General features: G+C 39.3%; 4 protein-coding genes across 4 annotated transcripts; all 4 read right to left on the bottom strand.

The window, feature by feature from the left end:
* Positions 1 to 11920: 11920 nt before the first annotated feature.
* Positions 11921 to 13430, bottom strand: LRP88_03122 (uncharacterized protein; the record flags this gene model as incomplete). Its single annotated transcript, XM_083239752.1, has 5 exons — positions 11921 to 11926; positions 11977 to 12352; positions 12421 to 12771; positions 12824 to 13220; positions 13325 to 13430. The coding sequence occupies 5 exons, from the start codon at positions 13428 to 13430 to the stop codon at positions 11921 to 11923; spliced, it is 1236 nt and encodes a 411-aa protein (XP_083104882.1).
* Positions 13431 to 16276: 2846 nt separating this feature from the next.
* LRP88_03121 (putative peptide hydrolase) lies at positions 16277 to 17619 on the bottom strand (the record flags this gene model as incomplete). Its single annotated transcript, XM_083239751.1, has 4 exons — positions 16277 to 16281; positions 16529 to 16969; positions 17022 to 17544; positions 17593 to 17619. The coding sequence occupies 4 exons, from the start codon at positions 17617 to 17619 to the stop codon at positions 16277 to 16279; spliced, it is 996 nt and encodes a 331-aa protein (XP_083104881.1).
* Positions 17620 to 17924: 305 nt separating this feature from the next.
* Positions 17925 to 22448, bottom strand: LRP88_03120 (DNA-directed RNA polymerase III subunit RPC1; the record flags this gene model as incomplete). Its single annotated transcript, XM_083239750.1, has 4 exons — positions 17925 to 21920; positions 21972 to 22121; positions 22177 to 22288; positions 22357 to 22448. 4 exons carry the CDS (start codon positions 22446 to 22448, stop codon positions 17925 to 17927), a joined length of 4350 nt encoding a protein of 1449 aa, XP_083104880.1.
* A 741-nt stretch (positions 22449 to 23189) lies between these two features.
* On the bottom strand, positions 23190 to 26652 carry LRP88_03119 (DDHD family phospholipase; the record flags this gene model as incomplete). The annotated part of the gene is made up of 9 exons (XM_083239749.1): positions 23190 to 23319; positions 23386 to 24180; positions 24243 to 24651; positions 24710 to 24942; positions 24998 to 25730; positions 25788 to 25821; positions 25871 to 25950; positions 25998 to 26355; positions 26404 to 26652. 9 exons carry the CDS (start codon positions 26650 to 26652, stop codon positions 23190 to 23192), a joined length of 3021 nt encoding a protein of 1006 aa, XP_083104879.1.
* Between the last annotated feature and the right edge of the window lie 973 nt (positions 26653 to 27625).

Here is a 27625-nt window from a genome sequence, read left to right as displayed (position 1 = left end):
TTAGAGATATCGATTTTAAATAAATTATATAGCCCTAATTCAGGGTTATAACCCTAGGGTTATAATTTTTATACATATTATAAATGACGGATTATTATATAGCTATAGTATCTTTTGCTTACTAAGCCTCTAAGAATTATTAAAATTCAAAAGAGTATAAAGTACTCTATTAACAGTCAAATTAGCGCTATTAAGAGATATAAACCTTAAATAAATTATATATCACTAATTAAGGCTAATAACCCTAGGGTTATAGTTCTTATATATACTATAAAACTAAGACTACCCTATGGCTATATTATCTTTTGCTTATTAACCCGCTAAAAATTATTAAAATTTAAAGAAATGCAAAATACTCTTAGAGTTAAATTAAAGCTTTTAAGTTATATAATTATTAATAAGCCTATATAGGGCTTATTAAGCTATATGAAATTAAGAGAAAATATATTATAGAATATAAAAAGTATATAATTTATTATAACCTTATTAATATAAGCTTAGTAAGCTTATTTAATTTATTATTTATAATATAAGTGATTTTTCCCTATGACTAAAGATCTGACTTTTAGTCTGACTAAAAAATCCTTAGTCTTAGTCTTAGTCTAACTAAGAATAATTAGTTTTAGTCTTAGTCTTAGTTAGGTTTTTTTAGTCTAACTAAAGTCAGCCCTTGACTAAGACTAAAGTAACTAAATCACCACCCTATATATAATATATATAACATACTTAATAAGCAAGTAAATTAAATAAGCAAGTTAATTAAAAATCTTAATTATTAAAATAGAAATTACTATAAAAACATAATAAATTATCTAATTAATTAAAACTACTTATTATACTCTTCCCTAGATATCTTAATTACTACTTAATATATTCTTATATTATAACTAGGCTTATTATAAACACCATAGCGCTAAATACCTAGTTATATTATCCTTCCTTAACCACCACTTCTTAATAATTTAGCTACTATTTATATACTAATATCTATCTAATTAATTACTTACCTTCCTTTATCTAGAATTATCTTTCCTTTTTTCTATAAATAAGTCCTTTTTACTCTCTAGCGCTAGCTTAATATCTTATTTACTTATTAAAGGTCTTAAATCTTAGCCCTTATTAATATTATTTTATATATTATTAAGAATTAAAAAATAATAAGTATTATTTAATTAATTAATTATATATTAATTAAAATACTTTAGCTATTTAAGGCCTATCTTATTATTAGTCTAGCTATTTTAAGTCATAATAATAGCCCAATCGCCTAGGAGGTTACTATCTTAGTACTACTTAGCGAGATTATATTAGCCTATAACTATAATAAATAACTAGATCGCCCAGCCTTCCGCATTAATCGCCTAAATAACTATAACCTATTCCCGGCTTCTAGGCTATACTAATTTTAGTCTTCTATGCTATTCTGCCCCTATGATAATTATTCTGCTTATAATTATACCTATTATAAAGCTAGTCTTATTAAAGTTATAAATATCTTCTAATTAAATGCTATACTTTATAATTATATTCTCTATAAGCCTAAACTAATTATAAATAATAATTAATTCTTCGCACTTAGCTCTCTAGTAATTATATTTATAAAAGAAATATATCTTAAGCTTTATATATTACTTAATAAAGTTCCTAGCCTAGCGCTTACTAATTAGTAATATATTATAATTAATAAGTAATTAATTAGATATTTCTTTAATATTATATAGTTATAAGGGAAATCCTCGCGAGTCTAGGTTAAGAATAAACTAGTTAATAATTTATTTCTCTATATTAGATAATTTATATAAATTAGGGATAATATTAGCTCGGGCTTATATATTATTATATTAGTAAAAGAGAGTATTATAATTAACTTAATAAACCTTTGCAGCGCATTAGAGACTTAGTTTTAAGTTATTTTAATAGGCCTAAAGTATAAAAAGAATTCTAGCCTCTGTACTTAATTATAATATACTAGGTAATTAAGAATTAATTAATTAAATAAAGAGGATATAAGTTAAGAGATTTTTAATTAACTTACCTATTTAATTAACTTACTTATTAAGTATATTATTTTAACTTATATAAATATATAAATAATATTTTAATAAGAAGTTTTATAATAAAATAATTTATTATATAATATATATAATATATTTAAGATATATATAATATATATATATAGCTTATATAATAAATAAGTATATATAATATAAGTATTTATATCTTATAAAAAAATTAAAAAAGCTTTTAAAATTTAAAATAAAGCTTAAAATAAATAAAGTTTTAATATTAAATTTATTATTTAATATATTATTTTATATATTTTTAAAAAATCTTATAATATTTCTTATAAGGTAGTATAAAAAAGTATATTTATATTATATATTTAATTATTTCTTTATAAAGGGCTTTTTAAAAAGTTTAAAAAAATTATTATAAGGTTTTTAAAAATTAAATTTATAAAAATATTTTTTGAAGTTTTTAATTATTTTATAAAAAAATTAAAAAATTTAAAATAAATAAAATTTTAATAATATAATTATATATATAATAAGTAAGTATTATAAATAAGTAAGTATTATATTTTTTTAATTTTTTTAATAAAATTATAATAAAAATATAATAAATTAATTAATTAATTAAAATTACTTATTATATTCTTCCTTAGAGGTCTTAATTACTACTTAATATATTCTAGTATTATAATTAGGCTTATCATATATTCTATAGTGCTAAACTCCTAGTCGCGCTAACCTTTCTTAATTACCACTTCTTAACGATTTAGCTACTACCTATATATCTATATCTATTTAATTAATTACTTACCTTCTTTCCTCTATTATTATTACCCCTCTTTGCTATAGTCTAGTCCTTTTTGCCCTCTAGCGCTAGCTTAGTATCTTATTTGCCTCTTAAAGGTTCTTAACCTTAGCCCTTAATAATATATTCTTATATATTATTACCTTTATTCCCTTTATAAGAGACTTTAAGGCTCCTAGAATTAACTCTAGGGAGCTACTTTTATGCCTTCTAATTTATCTCTCGAGGTATTTAGACTAAGATTTAGCTTTAAGCACTATTCTTAGGGTCTTTAAAGCCCAAGGGGTTAAGGGCCTAGCCTCCTCCTTAACCAGCGTTAAAGTCTATAGCTATATATTAAGCTTTAAGACTATACTTTCTGGGTTAAGAGGGATAAGTCTAGCCCCTTTAAAAATAGACCTAATATTTTATTTTATTATAGTAGCTTAATAAGTAATATAAAAGGCTAGGAAGAACTTAGTCTTAGAAATATAAGTAATAAAGTATTTAATTAAATGCTTTATTTTTTAATTATAAGTCTTTTTAAGTAGGCTAAAGTACTTAATATTAAGAAGCTAAAATAAATAAGATAAATAAGGTAGTATATAAAGTATAATAATTTTATTTTTTTTATAATATTTCTTAAAGTTAATAAAATAGTAATTTTTATAGCTATTAAGAATTAAAAAATAATAATAACTATTTAATTACTTAATTATATATTAATTAAAGTACTTTAATTATTTAAGATTAGTCTTATTATTAGTCTAGTTATTTTAAGAAGTTATAATAATTTAATTACCTAAGAGGTTACTTTTTTTATATTAATTAGTAAGGTAATATTAACCTATACTTATAATAAATAACTAAATTACTTAGCCCTTTGTATTAATTACCTAAATTATTATAATTTATTCCTAGCTTTTAGGCTATATTAATTTTAATTAATTATGCCTTTTTGCGCTAATAATAACTATTCTACTTATAATTATACCTATAAGGAAGCTAATCTTATTAAAGTTTTAGATATTATTTAATTAGATATTATACTTCGCGATTATATTTACTATAAGCTAAAATTACTTTTAGATTTCCTTTAGATCTTTATACTTAGCCCTCTAGTAATTATATTTATAAAAAAAATATATCTTTAGCTTTTCTTATCGCCTAATAAAGTTAGAAACTTAGCGCTTACTAATAAGTGGCGCGTCGTAGTTAGTAAGTAGTTAATTAGCTATTGCTTTAATAGCATATAGTCGCGGGGGAAAACCTCGCGCATCTAGGTCGAGAATGAATTAAATTATTATCTATTCCTCTAGATTAGATAGTCGGCGTGAATTTGGGATAATATCGCGTCGGGATTAAATGCCCTGCTGGCGGCGACGTAGCCGCCGCTTATTAATCTTATATATCCCTATAGCGCTTTAGATGCTTAGTTTTAGGTTATTTTAAAGGGCTTAAAGGGTAAGAAGTGTTTTAGCCTTAGTATTTAGGTTTAATATATTTAGTGGTTAATAATTAATTAATTAAATAAAAAGTTAGGTATAGGAGGGAAAAATATAATACTTACTTATTTGCGGCGCTTACTTATTATATATATTATATTATTATATATATTTATTTATTATATAAGTTATATATATATATTATTTACTTATTATCTATATTAATTATTTTATAATTTTATATTATTTAAAATAATATATTTAATAAGTAATATAATAATATATATATATAACTTATATAATAAATAAATATATATAATAATATATTATATTATTAAAATCTTATTTATTTTAGACCTCTTAATTTTTTTATAAAATAATTAAAAACCTAAAAAGAGTATTTTTATAAATTTAATCTTTTAAGAAACCTTATAATAATTTTTTTAGATTTTTAAAAAGCCTTTTATAAAAAAATAATTAAATATATAATATAAATATACTTTTTTATATTACCTTATAAGAAATATTATAAAATTTTTCTAAAAAATATATAAAATAATATATTATATAATAAATTTAATATTAAAACTTTATTTATTTTAAGCTTTATTTTAAATTTTAAAAGATTTTTAATTTCTTTTTATAAGGTATAAATACTTATATTATATATATTTATTTATTATATAAGGTATATATATATATTATATAAATATATTAATTAAATAAGTATATTAATTAAATATCTTAACCTTTAAGATATAAAATATAATAAAAATATAATAAATTATTTAATTAATTAAAACTACTTATTATACCTTTTCTTAGATATCTTAATAACTATCTAATATATTCTTATATTATATCTAGGCTTTTTATATATTTTATAGCGCCTTTCTCTTAATAGTATTAACCTTTCTTAATTATTACTTTTTAATAATTTAGCTACTACCTAATATATATATATATATAGTAAGTAGATTAAGTAAGTAAATAAATTAATTTGCCCTATAAAGAGATTTATACCTAATATTAAATTAATTTAAAAATTTCTAAGAAAATTAAGCTAAGCCTAAAATAAATAAAATTAAAAGTTTAAGTATATTATATAATAAGCTACTAGTAGTAAATTTTATATATTTTTTAAAAAAGTCTTAGTTAATTAGTATTTAAAAAGTCTATTTATATTATATAAATAGCTATTACTCTATAAAGAATTTTTTTTAAAAATCTAAAAAAAATATAAATAATATATATATATAGCGAGCCAGACAGCAAGCAAACCAAATAAAAAATCCCTTAACCTATATTATCTCTATTTAATTAATTAATTCTTAACCACCCAGTATGTCATAGTCTAATAAAGAGGCTAGAATCCTTCTTATACTTTAAGCCTATTAAAATATACTAAAACTAAGTCTTAGAGGTACCACAAAGCTCTACTAAGTTAAGTATTTAATACTATTTAATTAATATAATAACATCTAAGCCTAAGTTAATACTATTCTTAATTTACGCCGATTATCTAATCTAGAGGAATAAATCCTTATTTACTTTATTCTCGACCTAGATTCGCGAGGATTTCCCCCCTAGCTTCGTGGTATAAAGGAAATAGCTAATTAATTACTTGCTGACCGCGACGCGCTACTAGTTGGCGCGCGTTAGGCTTTAAACTTTATTAAGTAATACCTAGACCTTAAGATGCGTTTTTTTCAGAAGTATAACTACTAGAGAGCTAAGTGCAAAGATCTAGCTATTATTTATAATTAGTTTATGCTTATAGCGAATATAATCGCGAAGTATAATATCTAATTAGATAATTTCTATAATATTAATAAGACTAGCTTTATAATAAGTATAATTTAGAGCGGAATAGTTATTATAGGCATAGATAGGTATAGAAAGCTAAAATTAGTATAGCCTAGAAACTAGGAATAAATTATAGTTATTTAGGCGATTAATATAAATAGCTAAGCGATCGCGCTATTTATTATTAGTGCTAGCTAATATTATCTCGCTAACTAGTACTAAGATAATAACCTCCTAGGCGATTAAGCTATTATAATAACTTAAAATAACTAGACTAATAATAAAACTAGTCTTAAGTAGCTTAAGCACTTTAACTAATATATAGCTAAGTAATTAAATAATTATTATTATATTTTAATTCTTAATAGCTATAAAAGTTATTATTTAATTAAATTTAAAAGATATTATAAAAAAAAAAAAATTATTAGGCTTTATATATTACCTTATTTATCTTATATATTTTAGCCCCTTAATATTAAGTACTTTAATATACTTAAGAATACTTATAACTAAGAAATAAAGCATCTAATTAGATACTTTATAACTTATATTTTAAAGACTAAGTTCTTTTTAGCCTTTTATATTATATTTTAGGCTATTATAATAAAAAAGAATATTAAGTTAGCCTTTAGAGGAGCTAGGCTTATTCCTCTTAACCTAGAAAGTATAGTCTTAAAGCTTAATATATAGCTATAGACTCTAATGCCGCCTAAGGAGGTAACTAAACCATTAACCCCTTAGGTCTTAAAGACCCTAAAGACTATGCTTAAGGCTTAATCTTAATTAAATTACCTTAAGAGACGAGTTATAAGGCATAAAAGTAGCTCCCTAGAGTTAATTTTAGAAGCTATATAGTCTTCTTCTAAGGGAATAAAAATAGTTATATATAAGGTTGCCTTACTTAAGGCTAGGGTTAAAGAACTTAAATAGGCAAATGAGATACTAAGCCGGCGCTAGAGGGCAAAAAGGACCTAACTATAGAAAAGAGAGGTAATAATAGTAGAGGAAGGAAGGCAAGCAATTAATTAGATAGATATAGATGCGCAGGTAGTAATAGAATCATCGAGAAGTAATAATCAAGGGAGGTCAGCGCGACCGGGGGTTTGGCATTGTGGTGTCTGCGGCAAGCCCGGTCATAATATAAGAACATATTAGGTAGTAATTGAGATATCTAGGGAAGAGTATAGCGAGTAATTTTAATTAATTAAATGGTTTATTGTGTTTTTATAGTAATTTCTATCTTAAAGGTTAAAAAAAGTATCTGGTTTACTTATTATCTGGCTTGCTATATATATATATTAGCTTATTTAGTAATCTAATATCTAATATAGCTTTTTTAAGTTAATAGCTATTTTATAGCTATTTTAATTAAGCTTAGAAATCTCTACTTTTAATATATAATATACTTAATCTACTTACTTATTTAATCTACTTATTATATATATATATTAGTATAAATAGGTTTTTTTTATACTAGCTTAGTAATAATTTTTTTTTTAAAATCTAAGAAAAGTTTTATCGCTTTTATATTATATATAAAGCCTAACTTTCTAGTTTTAAGCTATAAAAGCTTAAGTTAAATTTTAGAGAATTTTTTAATATATTCTTTTTAGGCAAAAATATAAGTACGACGCATACTTACCTGCGACGCATGCTTATTATATACCGTAAGATCTCGCGAAATTCGAACAAAACTAAGTGCAACTAATGCAAGTTAATACAGGCTAATACAAGCCAGCTAGCCATGCTATCGAATCAGCTTATAGTAATTGATGAGTCAGATCTTTTAGAAATAACCAGAAAGAAGTTAGCCAATTAGATTAAGAGGTAAGGCGGCTAAGAGTGGAAATATAAGGACGCCACTTTGTTTGAATTTCGCGAGATCTTATGGTACGTGATATTAAAATATAAATTAATTTAAATTAAGTATATTAAAATATAAAATAGGCTTAGTTATAACTTATATATATAATAAGTTATAATATAATAATAAGCTAATAATATAATATATATAATAAGCGAGCATCACAGACAAGTAAGCGTCGCACTTAGATTTTAACCTATAAAGTATATTTTAAAAATATCTTAAAAAATTAATTTAGTCTTAAAATAACTATAATTTAAAAGTTTAATTAGTAATATAATTAGTTATTATTTAAAGTTTTCTTATATTTTTTAAAACTTCTTAATAAGTTAGTTTTTAAAAAACTTATTTATATTATATAATTAGTAATTTATATATAAAGGAATTTTATTAAAATTCTATAAAAATATAATATACTTTCCTTACTAATTAAATAATAATAAATATTTTTTTAGATTTTTATATATTTTATAGCGCGTTTTAAAAAAATAGAAATTAGCTATTTATTACTATATAGTATGGTGCGACGCTCGCTTAACTGCGACGCTCGCTTATCATATATGTTAGCCTTTTAATTTATTTATTATATGCCTTATAAAACCTATATTATATAGCTATTTTAATTAATACTTTATATATAAATCCCTATTTACTTTACTTACTAGATAAATTATTAATAGGTATATTATTATCCCTATAATAGGCATTAGCTATATAAGGTCTATATATATATATAGTTATTTAAACCGCGGTACTCTTTATTAAGACCCTTAAGGCTATTATAAGTCTACCTTAAAGTAATACTAGGGAAAGGGTAGTAATACTATTAATTAAAAGCCTTATTAAACTATATACTATATTATTATCCTATAGCCTTATATCCCTCTCGTACATGTATAGTAAGTGGATTAGATAAGTCAGTAAATTATATATACTATGCACTAAAAGCAGAGATTTCTAAACCTAATTAAAATAGCTATAAAATAGCTACTAGCTTAAAAAGAGTTATATTAGATATTAAATTACTAAATAAGCTATCTATATTTTTTTTTAGATTTTTAGAAAAATTTCTTTATAGAGTAATAGCTATTTATATAATATAAATAGACTTTTTAAATATTAGCTAATTAGAATTTTTTTAAAAAATATATAAAATTTAAAATTAATAGCTTATTATATAATATACTTAAACTCTTAATTTTATCTATTTTAGGCTTAGCCTAATTTTCTTAGAAATTTTTAAATTAATATAATCTTAGGTATAAATCCCTTTATAGGGCAAATTAATCCACTTGCTTGCCTAATCCACTTGCTATACATATATGTTATTCTTTTATAGATATTATAATAACTATCTAATATATCCTTATATTATATCCTATCTTTTTATATCCTCTATAGCGCCTTTCCTTTTATCGTCTTAACCCTCCTTAACTATTACTTTTTAATAATTCCCCCTCTACTTACCTATCTATATTTATTTAGCTAATTATTTCTCTTACTTTCTCTACTCTTATTACTCCTCTTTTTTTATAAGTAGCTTTTTTTTACCCTCTAGTATTAACTTAATAAGTTATTTACTTATTAAAAGTTATAATTCTTTGCCTTTAATCTATCTATTAAGGTATTTAAATTAAGAATTAGCCTTAAAAATAATCTTTAGTATCTTAGAAACCTAAGTAGTAAATAGCCTAATTACTTCCTTAACTAGTATTAATATCTATAGCTATATATTAAGCTTTAAAATAATACTTTTTAAGTTAAGGGGAATAAACCTAGCCCCTCTAAAAGCTAACTTAATATTCTTTTTTATTATAATAATCTAAAATATAATATAAAAAGTAATATCTCTTAAAATTAAAAGATTAATAACTTTTATAATTATTAAAAATTAAAAGATAATAATATCTAATTATATTTTTATATACTAATTAAAGTACTTTAGCTATTTAAGGCCTATCTTATTATTAATCTAGCTATTAGGAAATATTATAATTATTTAATTATCTAAGAGGGTGCTATCTTAGTACTAGTTAGCAAGGTAATACTAGCCCGCACTAATAATAAATAACGCAATTACTTAGCCTCCTATATTAATCGCCTAGATAATAGTAACCTATTCCTAGTTTCTAGGCTAAACTAATTTAGGCCTTTTATACCTTTTTATGCCTATAATAACTATTCTATTTCTAATAATACCTATTATAAAGCTAACTTTATAAAAGTTATAAATATTAGCTAGGTTAATATTATACTTAGTGGTTATATTCTCTATAAGTTAAAACTAATTATAAATACTTATTAGATTTTTATATTTAGCTCTTTAATAATTATATTTCTAAAAAAAAATATATTTTAAGCTCTTAGTATTACTTAATAAAGTTAAAAGCTTAGTGCTTACTAATAGGTAGTATATTATAGTTAGTAAGTAATTAATTAATTATTTCTTTAATACTTATAAAAGTCCTTAAAATAAAGGTCTTTTATAAATATAATTCTAGAAAAATAGGCTTATAAGATATAAGCCTAGGATTTTATTATCTTATATTATAACTTATGCGCTATCTTATAATTTGCTTACCTAAGCTATATATGCTTAGATAAGCAAGATATTAAGGAGTTATAATAATGCCCCTTTTAGGTCATATTACCCTTTTAGGAAGGGTCACGTGACTTCGGACTTAGGGCTCTTATACAGCCTAATAAAGCCAATAAAGCTATGCCTTTCTATCGGGTATTTTCCATCCGGTTTTAAAACTCTTAGTTTGAAACCTTTAAGGGTTTTAACTTCTTCTAACTATAGCCCGGCTTTTAGTTATCCGTTTCTAATGAAACTAATAGGGTTTTAAAGCCTGGAATTAGAACTATCTGACGGTATAACTTCTATCCGAGTCGGGCTAATAGATTCCGATTTATTAGCTATATAAGCTATAAACCCTCTCTTAGAAATAGCTCCTAAGATTCTTAACCAATACAAGCAATAAGACTACTAATTAGAAGCTGGCCTTCTACCATATACTCTTATTTATCTTTTGACCCACTTTTATCAGCCTATAATTCCTTATCTAGCTAATTAGCTCTTTATAAGGACTAAATCTACTGCCTATTCTCCTTCTATTTTAGTTACCTACCCTATACCTTATTCAGACCTTATAGTCTATATTTTTCAGTCTTTTATAATACTATATAGTTATAAGGGGGATCCCTATAAGTCTAGGTTAGGGATAAACTAAACTATAATCTATTCCTCTAGATTAGATAGCTTATATAATTTAGGGATAATATTACGTTAAGACTATATGCCTCTAAGGCAGTAACTTAGCTTCTTATAATATATTTTATATATTAATGCAGCGCATTAGATATATAATTTTAGGTTATTTTAAAGGGCATAAAGAGTAAGAATAATATTTACCTTATTATTTAATTAAGATATATTTAATAATTAAAAATTAATTAATTAATTAAAAAGAGGAAAGGCTAAGAGCTTTTTAGGATACTTACTTATTTAAGATACTTACTTATTATATATATTAATATTATAAAATTAATAATTTATAATTTAAAAAAAATAATAAAAAACTTTATAAAGTATTAATTTATATACTTAATACAGTGCTCTTTAATTATATTAGCCTTATTTAACCCCGCCGCAAAGCTAATTATACCATCAGGGCGGATCACAACAAGAGCACCCGACTTGCTATCTACTCCATACTCAGAGTGGCAAGCGCCATCACGGTCAAAGAAGAATCTTCCCAGGGGAGGCCCACCCAATGTCTCCCACCCACTGCCAGCGGTTCCAATCATCAGTGTAACAAGTCGAATCATCCCGTCGTGACGACCAGCAAACGTGGGCAGGGTCTCTCTGAGGGCTGGGAAATCGGCGGATGTGAAGGCTGGGTTCCCTGCGAATACAACAATGCTCCAGCAGCCTCTACGCCCGTCTCGCAAAAGGGCGTCATGAAGACGCAACGGAACTTTGCTTCCAGGTGCACATACAAGTGCGTCAGGGCTGCGAACGCCGCATGGGAGAGTGGTCATGAGAGGGCTTTGGTTAATGACATTTTTGGCGTATGTGACTCCCAGTCCGACGTTAAAGCCAATGTTCTCACCAAAGATCTTCCACAAAATCTCATCTGCAGTTCTCCCGAGTCCCTGGTATTGCGCAGGAATTTCTCCAGAGATGACAGCCGCGGCGTCCTTGTCAATTCCAATGAGTTTCTTGGCTGCCGCGTGCCGTTCCGAGGCATATGTCTCGAGAACCGAAGGCTTATACCAGCCCTTGATGGTTCCCGCAAGCTTCCAGACGAGGTTTGTAGCGTCGTGGATGCCCGTGTTCATGCCCTGAGCGAAACCAGAGGAATGAGTATGGGCGGCATCACCTCCGAGGAGAACAAATTGGTCCTTTTGCAAAACCTGTGCGACGCTCTGCTTGATCCTGGTAACATCTAAGTTAGTGATATGTCCGACTCTGAAATTCTTAGTGACTGGGATTCCTCCACATACTTGTAGTGAGTCCACCAGTCTAGTCTGTCGACTTCCAACTTGAACGGCTTCATTCCCTCAGCAGCTTCCTTCAAAGCCTCATCTTGGGTGATGCCGTTTGGGTATTTTGCGAGGAGAGCAGGCATAAGAGCAAACCCAACACGGTGGGTATCCCGGTCGAGCTTCACCCACAGGATGTTTCCATGATGCTCTGTCTCGATCGAAGCGAACCCGATGTTTGCATCAGGCATATCAGTTGTCATTTTGCCGTCAATTCGAATCCATTCGTGGGTGGTTGGGTCCAGGTCAAGATCGATGCCAGCCAACTGCCGAACCGACGAGGAGCCACCATCGGATCCAACGAGATATTTGCTGTTAGTAATTAGTATCATTGACATCGAGTTCAATAAGAAGAGGGCCATACCAGCGGACATGTGCTTTCCCCATCGTCTTGTGTTCAAGAGTAGCCGTAACATTATACCCGTCACCGAGCGAAGTGTCGATGGCATACGTTGTGAGCTTCCAGGAAAACCAAACCGACTTGCCGTAGCTCTCGAAGTGGTTTCGAAAGACATCCTCCGAATACCGCTGACGGATGTTTAGAGCATAGTCATGGTAACTCGGCTTGAAGTGATCGAACATGAGGTTCCACCCTCTTTCATTCACCCTTTTCCCATCTTTGAAGTTGATACTGCTTCGAGATACGAAGCCCTCTTGAATCAAGTCATCAGCCACATCCAGCTGCTCGAGAAGCTCCAAGGACCTTGGGTAAAGCGTTGTCGCACGGCCAAAGGCGGCCTGGACATTGCGCTCTCGTTTTTCTATATCGTCAGCCCCATCCAACTCCCTAGCAGTTCTTTGGAGAATTTGAGGTTCCGCGATTCTTGGGGGCAGAATGTTTCAAGCTCTCTCATGGTTCACATACCGACAAGAACACAATTAACGCCTTGTTGCGTAAGGCCAATCCCGGTTAGAAGGCCAACCGGGCCAGCGCCAACAATGAGTACGTCGGTAGCGGGTGGAAGAGACATGCTGATGACGTCGAATAATCCTCAAGTAATGCAAAAAATGAGAGCAAAAGAATAACGGTCGGCGAAGCTTTGGGATGTTGTGGGCAGTGGCGAGGCTTTAGCGATGGAATTCACTGAAGAGAAAAGGAATCGAAGACGTCAAGATGAGTCTTTCATGGTCTTTTATACACAAGTGTGTTCAAGAAACCTGCTACGATGGCGTGGACTCTCGGGACCGGGACTAAGCTTGCCATCCGAACCTCCGAAGATTGCATCCGTGATTTCTCCTGAAAGTCCCCTTGGATGGAACTCCTCGTCCATCGTGGAACAGCATATCAGAAGCCAACTTGACTGGCAACCGCGCTTTCCATGGGGGAGAACGGATTACCAACATGATGCTCCAGATGCGGATCCGAAAGTGGATATATCTCGATATCGCCTCCATCCACAAAGAGCATGGATCATCCATTTCGTCAGTGCACTCGACTGCCGGTCAAGCCGCGGATGAGAGTCATCCGCCGCTAGCCACTCACAAATAGCTCATAATCGTGCAGATAATTTCTCCGAAGCTTGACACCGCTTTGAAAGGCTAGCATCAAAACGATAAACTTCAGCGCCAAGGAATCAACCTTCCTTAACCCCTGATTACGACAATTTTGTCTGGAAAGGGCCGAGAGCTTCTGATTGCAAGATCGTGAGATGCCGAGAGCGCCCCACCTCCCTTTGAGAACTTCCCGCCATCACGACAGCGACCCGGACTGGCTAGCAGACCGCGTTTATACCGCGTGTGAGTCTTGTCGGAAGAGAAAGCGCAAGGTTGGTTTCCATCCACGCCTGACTTTCTCGGATAACTGACGATTGGTCGTGGCTGGGCTTCTAGTGTGATGGTACAAAGCCTCGTTGCTCACCATGTGAACTACGCGATATCTCATGCCACTGGGAGTCCCGTCGCAAGCCCTTTAGGTAAGTTGCTGTCGTGCAATTGTTTGTTTAATGTTTCGTTCTTGGGCTCATATTTCCTCCGTCTCACAGCAACAGGAACCGTGAGAAATCATACATCAAACATCTCGAGGACCAGGTCTCTCAGCTGTCAGCCTTACTGGCAGAATCGCGCGGCAGCTCGCCTTTGAGAACCTCAGGGCAACTTACTGAGAGCAATTCAGAGCTTGTGGATGATGGCATGGCTAAGGCATGCCGAGGCACGAAACCTTGCTGTCTTAGTCCTACGAGATCTCTGAGTGCAGTACAAGAGTTCGCGTCTCTCGATTGGAGCAATCTCGGCGGTTCAGGAGACGAAAAGTTTCTGTTCTCTGGACCTGGAAACTTTTCCATCCCTGGACCAGCCCTGGGGAGGTTCAAAAGCCCGTCGAGCTCAAAGGAACTGCCTGCGCCCAAAGTCAACACCCTCATTGAGGAATTCAGTCGCCAGGAGGAACTGAAAACTCATCTGAAGGAGTTCTTCTTAGAAACCATCAACAGGTATTATCAATTCGTCGAGCCAGCTTGGCTGGCGTTTTCAAACACTTTCCCTCAAAACGGAGAGCCGCTGCAGCTTCTCTATAGCGTCATCTTTGCCGTATCAGCCCATTGTCTACACGTCGCGGAGGATTTGGAGAGCGCACTGTTGGCTTACGCCGAGAAGCTGGTTCTATCTTGCTCTAGATCAGACACATGCTTGCCCGTTATAAAGGCTTTGTCGATTCTCGCCTGGTTGAAGCATACATTGTTCCAGCGTTCAGACGGTTTTGCCTATCAATGTAGGTTTAAACGCTGTCTTGCTGAATCATTGCTGACATGTACCCTTCAAGACCTGGCATCTGGTCTTTCCATGCGACTCAAGTTAGACGAAGTATCGAGCCCATTTTCATCAACAGCGAACGAACCAAGCCTGGATTACATAGACAGCGTCAGAACATTCTGGTCACTGTTCCTGGTAGAAAGGTAATAACAAACTGGAACTTACTGTAGTACACTTGCTTTGTCCTCCGTTAGCTGACATTCATTTTGTTGATCACCCTAGAACATCAACCCCCAGTCTTGGGGTTCCTCTTGCTATTCCTTGGGATATCATTCAGCCACCAGTCACCGTGGGTGTCTTGCCAGGTTCCGACGATTCCATCGTCTCATTTGAGCACCACTGCTCTTTATTGCAATTGAATCACCTCTACGTGGAGACAGTGTAGGTTGATTAATCCATCACCGGGTATCACAACAACTTCCGCTATCTAACACCAGAATGTCCATAGCTATACACCTGCTTTCAAGTTGCTCTCAGCGGTTGGTCAGGAGGCCCATTTACAGAAGGCCACAGATGCTCTCGCAGTCTTCCGACAACGTCTCAGCGCCTGCGTTGTCATCGGAACAGGCAGCACACTGTCAACCGACAAAGTTGTTGTGTGGATCTCTTACCACGCCGCTGTTCTCAACCTGCATAGGCCGTTCCTCCACGTCTCCAGCGAGTATAAAGCCAGCGATCCAAATACTTCGATGAATGTGGTGACCACCGCAGCTGAGGCAATATCGAAGTTGTTGAATCGCCTAGAGGCAAGTAATGCCACTGGGACGTTGCCTCCGCTCGCCATCTATCACATTTTCCGCGCCGCTCTCGTGCACTGTCTCAACATGACATCGTCTGGTGTTGAGCTAGAAAGCAGAGCTAGGGAGAATTGGCGGGTTTGCTTGAGAGCTCTCTGGGCAATGAGGAAGATATGGGAGGCCTCCGTAGATGTCTACGTCAACTTTTTGCACTTTGTTGCCCAAGACTGGGGAGTTGCAGACGTCGAGTAAAACTCGGAGATAGATCTTGAGCTGCTGCTGAGTAACAGCTGAGCCAGTGTGGGCTGAAAGGTCTTAAGCTGGGTTATATCCTATGCTGGCAAGAATGGGATTAGATAGATATATGTATATAGATATCTTTATCAATATAAGCAATGAAATGATACTGGTTTATGAAATGTCTTAAATGTTTTAGTTGAAAAATCTCGTTATCTTATAGCTATCTCCTGCCTTTCCCTTTTTTATTTCTCGACCCTTATTCTGAGTTGCGCTTATCTTTCCTACTTCTCGACGTTTCGCAGTTCCCTCGTCATCATTCGTAACTCCCAATGCCTTCCGTTTACCATGAGATGACTTCTCAGAATCGAACAAATTGGTGGTCGCTTTGCTGTCGTCACGCGACTGGTCTTCTTCCTCTTTAACCTTGACCTCTGAATGTTGATATTGGTCCTGGAATCCTAATCCCTTCTTCTGCTTGGCGTTGGCGAAGAAGTTGGCGATATTCGACTTGTTTTCCTTGCTATCCAGGGGTATAACGAAGGAAGGTGAGTTGTTCCCGACCTTACCAACCTCTTTGGTGACCGGGTATACCTCCAACTCTCCTTCAAAGGGCTTGAGCAAAGATTGTAGCTCGCGAGACCATTGATCCCGAGAAGGATCCAGCCAAGTCTTGATGGCTGATGAGTCGGGGCTGAAGATGACCGGCATTCGGTTGTGGAGGAACTTCAACTGCTTGTTTGAGTCTGTGGTGATGACAGTGTAGGTGTAAGTCTTGTCCGCGGATCCTGTTGCATGTCAGCCTGAATCACTTTGTTTCATCTCAGCGGTCCCTGTTACCTTCGTACTGCACACAATCCCAAAGGCCTGCGAAGCACATGAGATGGCCATCCTTTCGCTTCACGTAATGAGGCTGTTTGTCTTTGCCGGTCTTGAGCCACTCGTAAAATCCTTGAGCAACGACAATGCACCGCTTGCGGGCCTTCATGCTAGCCCACATGCCTCCAGGTGAGCTCAGTGAATCATCGCGACAATTGATGGTTTTCAGCATCGACCCGTAATCTGGGTTTCGCTTCATCCACGACGGAATCAAGCCCCATTTCATGGACTGCAACTTGTACTTGACTTGTTCAGAGCTTGCCGCATGGTCGGTCGCATCGTTGATCTCGGCGTGCTGCTGTTTCTCGTTGTCCGTTCCCTGGTGGCCGGCACCTCCATCGGGCGTATTCGCGCGATAAACAATGCCGTGATTGCCAGGAGCAAAGTTGTAGGTGTTGCGGGGGGTACCATCTCCTTCATCTTCTGGTGCGTCATCAATGTCTAGGTCATCCTCCTCGAGCATCCGACGGATTTGCGACGGGCGCTATGGCTTATCGTTAGAGTCATTACCTAGCCAAATGTTGGCACTTACCAGAGCCAAAGCATAACGACCGCACATTTTTGCGGTATCTGAGTGTTGAGCGAGCCGACTTGTTTTAAGCGTGCAAGTCCGAGGTGAATACTGGTGGTGGCGTTCACGATGAACTCGTCAGACGGTATCACGTGGAGCCTATAACGGTGGTGCACAGTCGCCATCTCAAAGAAAGACTCAAGGATGACTGAGCCAGGGCTCGCCAGGCAAGAAAGGCAAGCCGATTTAAAGAAAACAACCCTACAATTCCCCTATGGTATCGCTATTTTGGCATGAATACATTAATCCATCCTACTTTTATACTCCAGAACAAGCCGACCTCCTCCAACAGACTAAACCTTGCGGCGTGCCTTTCGCTTGAGCGCCGTCTCGGCAGCCCAAGCATCTTCAAACGTTGTTGGCTTCTGTTTGAGGTCTCCTCCTTGGATACCCAGGCGACGAACCACCTGGAAGGCACCAGTTCCGACTCTCATTGTTTGACCCATGATGATGCATTCACTGACACCTTCGATCTGGTCCGTCTTCATGCCAGCCGCAGCCTCGAAGAGATGATCCGGGGTTTTCTCGAACGAGGCCAGTTGCAGCACGCTGTCTCTCATCTTGGACAAACCAAAACGCGTAATACCCAGTACCTCGCCCTTGTAGGTCATCACATCAGCCAGGAGCTGCATGTGTCGCGGATCAATACCCATGTCGCCCATGACCTCGCCGATTTCGTCTGCGATGGTGGTTCTTGCAGCCTCAATACCCAAAACATCTCGGCATTCCATTACATTGTTTGAGCGGGCCTTGATACCGATGACACCTTCCGTCGTCATACATTCTCGAAGCCCATAACCCTCAACCAAGACGGTGTGAGTGTTTTGTTCCGAGGTCTGGATGATGGCACGAGTTGCTTCGGGATAACCAGAAATCGGCACTGTGGGAAGCACACGACGCAGGAAATTCGCTCTTAGCAGCATATCCCCGGTGTCATCAGCAGCGGCTTTGCTTCGGGCAGTCGTCCTCTTTGTAGAGTCGCTGACATCGCGCACACGAACAATAATTCTCTCGCCGTCAATTGACAGATCATCGCGTTGAACCTTCAACTTGCGCTGCTTGCAGATGGCCTCAGCAATGTCGTAAGGCCCAATACCCAGATGCATGTCTGAGAGAGCGGTTGAATCGATTTGGAGAACGACATTGCCCTCGTTGGTACGCCATTCATCCTCGACGAAGCGCAAGACATCAGAAATGTACGTCTTTTCGATGCGTCCCTTGACCACTCGCGCCGCCTCGATCTGTTCGTTATTTTCCAGCGGGCAAGTGATAACTGGAGTACTGATGGTCTTCGAAGCATTGATGATTTCCTTGATTCGAGGAACACCCTGAGTGATACTCATACCAGCAACACCGGCGAAATGGAAGGTCTTCAGTGTCATCTGAGTACCAGGTTCACCGATGGAATGGGCGCCGACAGCGCCGACAGCATGTCCGGGTTCGACGTGCGCCTTCTTGTACTTGTCAAGACACATCTTGATGAAAAGGCGGAGTGTGGACAAGGTAACCTTGGCCGTCCGGTCGGCGTGGTCCTGAGCTGTTGCCCTCACCATCACATCGCCCTCAAATCCAGCAAGCTTCCTGACCCGCTCCAGCTTCGAAGCCAGACCTTCGACGTGGGTCTCAATCGCTTTGAGAAATCCTCTGGCACCTTCGTGTTCGTCGATACCATAGTCGCTCGTGTCCCCATAGTCCAAGACTTCATTATGCAGGAGACCACGTCGGACATAACGTCTTCGTTCGGTCTCCAATACGGAGTCGCAGAAGGACCTGATCTCTTCTGGGGTCATAGATGCCTCGCTATTGTCCCTGGTCAAGCTCTCTGCGTGAGTCCAGGTTCGCAGGAAATGCACCGGCTCTGCAGAACCTTCCATATCGACAGGATCGAGTTTGTCCGCGCCAAACTGGAACTGTACAATGCCACCACCTGAGGTCCGAACTGTATCATCGTACTGCGTGGACAAATCTTCAAGTGACTTCATGAGTCGTCGAGACATGTAGCCAGTTTCAGCAGTCTTGACAGCTGTATCGACCAAACCTTCACGGCCCGACATGGCGTGAAAGATGAACTCGGTGGGGAAAAGGCCGGTGTAAAAGCTGTTCTTGACGAAACCCTTTGATGGAGGCTGCCGAGCGTTTTTGTGAAAGTGTGGAAGAGTTCGGTCCTGGAACCCATCCGCCACACGTGAACCGCCGATAATCTGCTGTCCGACGAGTGCAACCATCTGCGCGACGTTGATGTCTGAGCCCTTGGAGCCAGACTTGGCCATAATAAGAGGGGCATTGTTGCGGCTCAGGGTATCAACACAGTATGAACCTGCCTGCTGTCGGACTTTGCTCAGAATACCAGACATGGAGTTTTCCAGGGTTTGCTCCTGGTTGCAGCCAGCCGCCTTCTCAAGTTTGCCGGCTTTGAAGGTCTCGATGAGGTCATCACACTGTTTGTAGGCGACGGCTACCAGCTTTTCCTTCTCTTCGTTGAGCGACTGGGTTGGGAAGACATCTCCAACACCAATGGAGAAGCCTCGGTTTGTCAATTGACGCGCACACAGCTTGGCAAGTCTGTTCATGGCGATAACGGCTTCATCTGGGCCGAAATCACGAAGAATGACATAGAAAATCGAATCCTTCTTGCCTGATCCGACTGTAGACTTGTCCATTCGGCCACACATGACCTCGGAGTTGCGTACAACAAGCCAGCCGTCGTTGGGGTCCATGTCGGGGCATTGGCCGGGTCGGGCCTTGTACGCTCGACACTTGGCATCAAGGTTGACCTTGACCCGCGAATCCTTGTTGGGTCGCATGAGCATACTGAAGAGCTGCTTTCCGGTCCAAAGAGCCTGTGGTGCAATAATGGCCGGCGGAGGCATGTCAAGGTGGGTTTTACCATCCATCATATGCATGCACAGGTAGGTGAAGGTCTTGCGGTCAAAGAATCGATCCTTGCTGCTGAGCAAGAAGGCCGCTGTGATGAAATCCTGGGTCGCAGCAATGACAGGTTCGCCGTTCTTGGGTGTCGCCAAGTTGTGCTTGATTCCCATCAGATTGATGGCTTCAGCACGAGCTTCCTCTGTCTGCGGAACATGGAGGTTCATCTCATCACCGTCAAAATCGGCGTTGTACGGTCCACAAACACACTCGTTGAGCCTAAATGTCCTCCAAGGACGAACTTTTGCAAGATGGCTCATGATACTCAGTTTATGCAGAGACGGCTGACGGTTGAAGAGCACAATGTCGTTGTCCTCAAGATGGCGCTCGACGACATCTCCATATTTGAGATCTCGGGCTGTATTATCCCTGTTGGCAAATTTCAAGTTGATCGAGTAGCCACCGTCGTCCTGCTTGACGACTCGCTGTGCTCCTGGCCAGACATCGACTCCATTCTTGATACACTGGCGGAGCTTCTCGATGTTGTGTCGCTGTACCCTTTCGGGGTAGGTAAGGTTCTTGGCGACAAGTTGAGGGACAGCCACTTGATCGATACCGAGGTTAGGGTCAGGGGAGATGACGGTTCTTCCAGAGAAGTCGACACGCTTTCCAGAGAGGTTTCCTCGGAAGCGGCCTTGTTTTCCCTTCAGGCGTTGGCAGAAGCCCCTCGTGGCTTTACCGAATCCAGGCTGCTGGAGGCCGGGAACATCACTATTGACGTACATGGCGATCTGGGTCTGCAAGTACTCCCACTGTTCCATGATCGTCTGAACCGGAGAGCCTTTTTGCAGGGCAGATCGGATCATGCCGCTAACCCAGACGATATCGGCGAGCTTGGTGGTGATGTCGTCTTCATTGCTGGCATTGTCTTGGGCAACAGAGGGTCTGATGCAAACTGGAGGAGCAGGCAGAAATTGCCAGATAAACATTTCCGGACGGCCTTCGGCAGGGTCGAGGCCAAGGAGCTCGCAGTCGGTAGGGCTTATCATCTTGAAGAGGTTGAGAACCCTCAGCGGATTCAGATCCTCCATAGCCTTGCGAAGATGCTTATCGAGCTCGGGGTTTTCGCGCTTCGCCTCGGTAAAGGAGTTGTCGAACTTGATCTTGCTCTCGGGAGGTACCTTCTTCACCGAGGTAGACTTGTTGTAAAAGGAGAACTTGTCGTGAGCAAGTTTGAGGACACCAATCTTTCGAATTTGGCCATTGATGGATCCACAGTATGGGCAGGTCTTGATCTTTCGGCATTCTGCATTGATCTTTTTGCATATTTGAGTTCGGCGTAGGTTATCGAGGAACGGTCGTCGCAACTCCTTCAGAAACTGCCGTCGTTCAGGTTCTTCCAGTAACACTCGGCCACAATCCTAGCACAACATTAGCAAGCCCTCGCCTCCCTGTATAGCGATCAACTTTACCTTGCAAATTTCTTGCAGGATAGACATAATGAAACGCAGGTAGCCGACGTGGAAGGCCGGCAACGGAAGGCGGACATGACCAAAATGTCCATTACACTCCGACAGCGATAGCTCGCAGGTAGCGCATTTTCCTGCCTTGCTCGAAGTTCCCTAGCAAGATGTTTGTATTAGATACGTTCGACGTGGGTGGAGGTCGGGAGCTCACCAGTCGGGAGTCGAGAGGACCATGGCGATATGGGGCGCGATTATTCTCGATGTCGTAAAGCAAGCGGTCAGAGACCTCGAGGACAGCCTGATTGGCAATGTCTTGGTTGGATCTAGTAACGAGAGAAGACAAGTCAGCGCTGTCCGGCACAAGGAGATCATTGCGGCGAAGCAAACTCACTGAATGCCAAATTTGATGCCCTTGAATCGCTTAGGCAGCTTATCCACAAGCTGTTCCTTTACGGCACGCTTTGTGGACGCGTCGGTAGCCATGCTGGGCGCGATTGTAAACTTCGAAGCGGAAAATCGGGCGGGCGAAATTGGACTGTTTCGAGGAAGCTAAAAGTGCTGGCGTTGGTATGATCGAGAGGTCGGTCGCAGGTATGCGGGGATCCGGCAAGTGCGGATTGGGGTTGTGATCACAACAAGCTCGAATCGGAAGCTGCTTGAAGTGCTGGGGATTCGCATGCGATGTACATGACCAGAGGTGAGGAGTCGCGACGCTGCGAGAGGCGACAAGTCGAAGGTTGGATGAGAGGGACGGCGTGGGAGTTGAGTCGCAAAATTTCCGTCGCTAGGTGAAGAGGGACCCAAACTCTTTAGCATCAGTCGTGCCCCACCATCCTACCAGCCTGCGGGGGAACCAGCCGCCCCCAAGGGATGAATCATCGCCGAAGGCGCACAAATGAAAGGTAACTTTGCGACAACGTCCTGCGTACTTGATGGTATAGACACTTTTCATTGGTTGCCTGGCCGCGTATTCAACACAAGGCTCTTACACAAGTAGTCGTTTACGAGAAGATATCACAATTCCAGGCATGGACGTCACTAGGCCAAATGCCCAGCAGACGAGGCGATTGTTAGCCTTCCACAACATGCATCTTAAAGCCGGTAATCTGATTCCCAACGTCTCTCAATAGGCCCCCAGCCAGCTTGACTCCCAACCATCTATTGCGATATCAAAGTGCCCCCTACCAAGTGGCAGGGCTTATATACAGCTGCCAGAATGTCGTCTTAGGATTCAGACTTCCGCCTCGATCGATTCGACAGCATCTGGGAGAGGACGAAATGGTTCACATCCTCGTCAGCCCAATACCCCATGTGCGAGGCGATTGTATTGATTGGGTTGAAGTCCAGGACGCTCCTTGAGTTATGATTAGTCTTGATCCATTCGTTTCAAATAACGGTTCTCTCTGGCATAGAAACTCACTCTTGGATGCTGTAGTCAACTCGGCCGTTGCGGTTGAGTGCTCGAACTTTCCCTTCTTCCTTGCGTAGCTTGCGCGCCTTCTTATCTTCGTCCGATGTGGTAGTCGTCTCCCCTTCTTTAGACATTTGAGTGCGGCTTTGCTGGAATTTGGAATACAAGGTCTCCAGCTCGTCATCGATCAACGTCGGGCTGTGGTCGCTCAGGCCAGACCCAAAGTCCGAGGCATTGGTCGTGGAGTCGGCGAGCTTCTTCATGCGCGCATCTGTAGCCACTCGCTTCTCAGCGTCGGGAGTATCACCCCTCGCCAGAGTCTTCGATCCCGCGCCTTCAAGGGTCTGTGATTCTCCACGCGATGCGCTGGCTGTTATCCTCGCCACCTCTTCGCTATTGATACCGAGACTTCGGTTGAGCAGGTTACTAGCAATGCCGGCACTCAGACTCGACCACAATCCACTGACGCTCTGTCCAACCATAGTTCCGATCCCGGTCAGCCCTTGTGGTGTAACATTGCTAAATATTCCCCTCTTCGTGTAGGGTAACAATTGAGGCTTTAATGCTGACATGGACCGTGATATCAGAGGCTCAAGGCGATAGCTAATGGGGTCTGATGGGTGGAATATGTTAAAGAGCTGTTGAACCTTGGGCGACGCGACGGTTCCGGGCAGACCGGTCACTGGGGATATTTGCTCTGTCCCCGACCCAAGGGGGGTTGTGCGGAGCACATCTTCGTCACAATCCATGCTCTGGGGGTCCTTGGCTTTCACAGAATGGGGGCGCGGTCTCGCGGCTATAGTTCTAATCAAGGCTGTCAGTACAAACAAGGGCATCTGCCAGGTCAAGGGTGTTTCTAATCGTACCGTCCCTTAAGCATCTGGAAAAGACCAACCGGCGAGCCCAAGCAGAATAGGTCCTCAACATTGAAGTCGAGCTCCAGCTCTGTATTCTTGCTTGGCGATTCTGTTCGATCCTGCATCGGCCACAGACGCAACAAGGACTTGTGCTCGGTAGGGCGATCTTGCTTCTGTTGGCAAAGAACATCGAAAAGGATCGCAGAACCCAAGGAATGACCCATCAGATGCACTTTTCCTTTAAAGTCTGGATTCCGTTCCTTGAATAGCTTGAAAATGCGGTTACACTCATTGAGGACAATCCTCGTAATTTGGTCACGGTAAGAGCTCTGATAGAGCAACACATCCAAAGCAAGGTCAGATATGAGGGAACGGGCAAAGGCCACCCCTTCAATAGTGATATCGTCCAGAGATGGATCTGCAGTCATATGAGTCAGTAGTCTACCTTGAAAGTGCCAAGTTTTAAGACGACTCACATTCATCCTCGTCGCCATCGATGTCCCCTAGGTCGCGCTCACCTTTCTTCTGGCGCTTTCTTGGGAAGTCCAGAAGATGCCTCCAGCATACCGGGAGTACCTGCACGCGACTATTTCCTGGCCCAGGCCCAAGCTCCGAGTTCAAGGCTTTCAGGTCTGCTGAGTTGGCATATACGGATTTGATTGTTTTGCGGAGGATATTAACATCGTGGACAAAGTTGACACTCTCCATACTAGGGAGGGTTAGCGATGACCAAGCAACACAATATCATTCGGTTAATAACATACCGAAGACTGAGGAGTTGGCCGATTCCATGGGTCACCAGCACCAGGTGTTCTATCTCACGTCCTTGGGTCTCGCCGGCCTGGCCAGTGTAGTCGTCTTGTATCTCCTGTTCTTCGCGCCGGCGGATCTCTTCTTCCGTTTCAGCCTTGGTTCTCCCCTCACTCTCAATGAGCGACGATAGCTGACGCTGCAGCCTGATTTCTCGAGGGTCCCTCTCCGTCTTGGTCTGCTCGTCATCGTGGGCGGGTTCGTCATGGGAAGCACGGGTCGACGGAGGTGCTGATCTTCGCTTCAACATCTTCTGCTGCTTCCGATCCAGCGAGAGGGCTTCATCGGCAGTGGCTGATCGGCTTTCATCGCCCTTGTCTTTATCCTTGTCCTTGTCCTTGGTTTTACTGGGCTCAGAATACCCACGGACGAGCTTCACCCCGCTCATGTAGCTCCCACCGCCGAATCTCTGATACACAGATGAAGTGACCCATGAAAGCATGCCGTCTGAGGTCAACCAAGCCGTATTGGCGTCCTGGTAAGTGGCCATGCTATTCATATAGGTCCCGAAGAGCCGGTAGCTTTGGGGTTGCGATTGGCCTTGGGAGTCAGCGTTGGCAGCAGAGACATTATGCTCCTTCAAGCGAGTCGCGCTTGCTGACCGGGATGAGGGTGTTGACTTGAGATTTTCCCGAGACGCTTTTGGGGTAATGTTTTTTCTCGCACCCGATGGGCTACGATCTCTGCCTGGTAAGTCGTCAGTGTCAATACGATTGCAAATGCAAGGGCAACGGCTTGATATACCAGCATATTGCCATGGCTTCGTCTTGAGGTAACCCTGAGAATATGTTAGACTGATCTTTAGCATAAGGCATGATTATGCGCACCTCTTCAAGTTGTGCAGCAAGGTTCTCCTCGCAAGGACGTAATGTCGAGCTATCTTGATAGAACCAAGTTCCTCGACGTACTGACGCCAGTTAGTTGACGATAATGGTAGGTCGTGTCGCAGCGAACCTTCATAAACTGGGCCCAGCCAGTAAACAGGAGCCAGCTCTCGAGCTTCGATGTCGACATCAAAGAGAAAGTCTTCATTCACGGGAACACGAACGGCACTGGAAGGAGAATCCTCATGGTCAAGGGCCTTCTCCGACATCTCGCCAGTCGCATCTGCTTTTCTCTTTCTTGAGGGTAGACGGGCACCAGGAGCCTGACTCCGAGCGTCCTCCATCGCTTCCAACAACTTCTGATACTCTCCCTCCAAGGCCTTGGAATCGGAGGTAGAAAAGGCGGAATACTTCTTTGGCGGCGTTGCAGGCTTTTCAGGTTGTGCTGGACGGCTAGGGGAGGTCAACTGAGGCTTCCGCTTAGGAACCTACCGGCGTGGTCAGTTAAGAACCAGCAACGTCAGAGGAGTCCTTACGTCAACGGCGTGAAACCACTGGACTCTTAAAGGCGGGCATCCTGCAGGGTATGATTTAAAGCTTTGGCCGTAGAGATGCGTCGTGCTGTGATCGTCAGGATTCGCAGGAACAGGAGCTGGTCGAGCTTCCTCCGGTTTGGCCTTCTGAGTAGGAGTTGTACTGCGGCTACTGGCCCATGGATTAATGGAGTCGACAGCAGAACTCAAGTAAGACTTTTCAGTCTTCTTTTCGGCTGCCCCTGAGGCCATGGTGGCGCGATATGATCGTGACCATATACAGCGCGAAAACCTGTTGGTGAGCAGGACAACAGACCGTTGCGAAGCCGAAGTCAGGGTGAGTGAACGTCCTCGGAAACACGAGATAGCCAACGCGGATTTCTTCCCAGGGGATCCCGTTGTAAAGTCGGATTTCCGGCGTGATAGATTGAATGATGAAGCCTAGCTAGCCTTGGTATCGGTCAGTCTGAGCTGTTAAGCAGTGACGATTGCAGTCGCAGCAGTGATGATGATGGTTATATGAGTTTTGCTCAAATTAAACACATTGCCATCAGAAATATGGCAACGTACAAATCAAGTCAAAGAAGGCAAAGGCCAAGACGTTGACAGAAGATAGGCCAAATGTGTTCTGATGAATTGCGATAAGGCGGAGGATTCATGTGAAGATGACGTCCCTTGCCGAGAGTGGAGGTGACGACACGAATCGCGAACGTGTGCCTGAGCTAAGGTCGCCTGGTAACATTAGTGGGGGGGCTTGAACAGCTTCACCCAGGGATGCTCAGCTGACGGGCACTTTATCACAGTTGATGAGGAAGCTTCAACTTTTCTGATACAGGAGTTACTTTTTTTTTTTTCTTAGCGAAAAGATTGGTCGATTCCCATTGTGAAGGTTTGACCACGGCTTTTAACTGGATGCCTAGATGCATCCAAAGTGCCCAAGGACCCTGCCACCGTTCCAAGCCACCACGTGTATCAGGCAGTTCAATACTCCGTAGGTACTCCGTCCAGGATGGATGGATGTGGATTCCCCTGCCAGCTCTAAACAACGTGCCCCTGTTAGATAGACTTTGTTGAATCGATGCACGTCATTCTTGGCCGCCTCTTCCCTCAGGCGCACAAGGCCGGCAGGCATGCTTTCCTCGCATTCCAGCCCATCCACCTGACACAGGTTGCTTATCTCTCCTGAGTGAGATGAGAGCAAGAGTTAGGCGAAGCACGACGACGG

Source organism: Fusarium phalaenopsidis (assembly GCF_050370095.1).
Source record: "Fusarium phalaenopsidis strain FUZ10S chromosome Unknown contig_32286, whole genome shotgun sequence".
NCBI classification, from domain to species: Eukaryota; Fungi; Ascomycota; class Sordariomycetes; order Hypocreales; family Nectriaceae; genus Fusarium; species Fusarium phalaenopsidis.
Note: the sequence above shows the minus strand (reverse complement) of the source record. Positions and strands in the feature narration are given on the sequence as shown.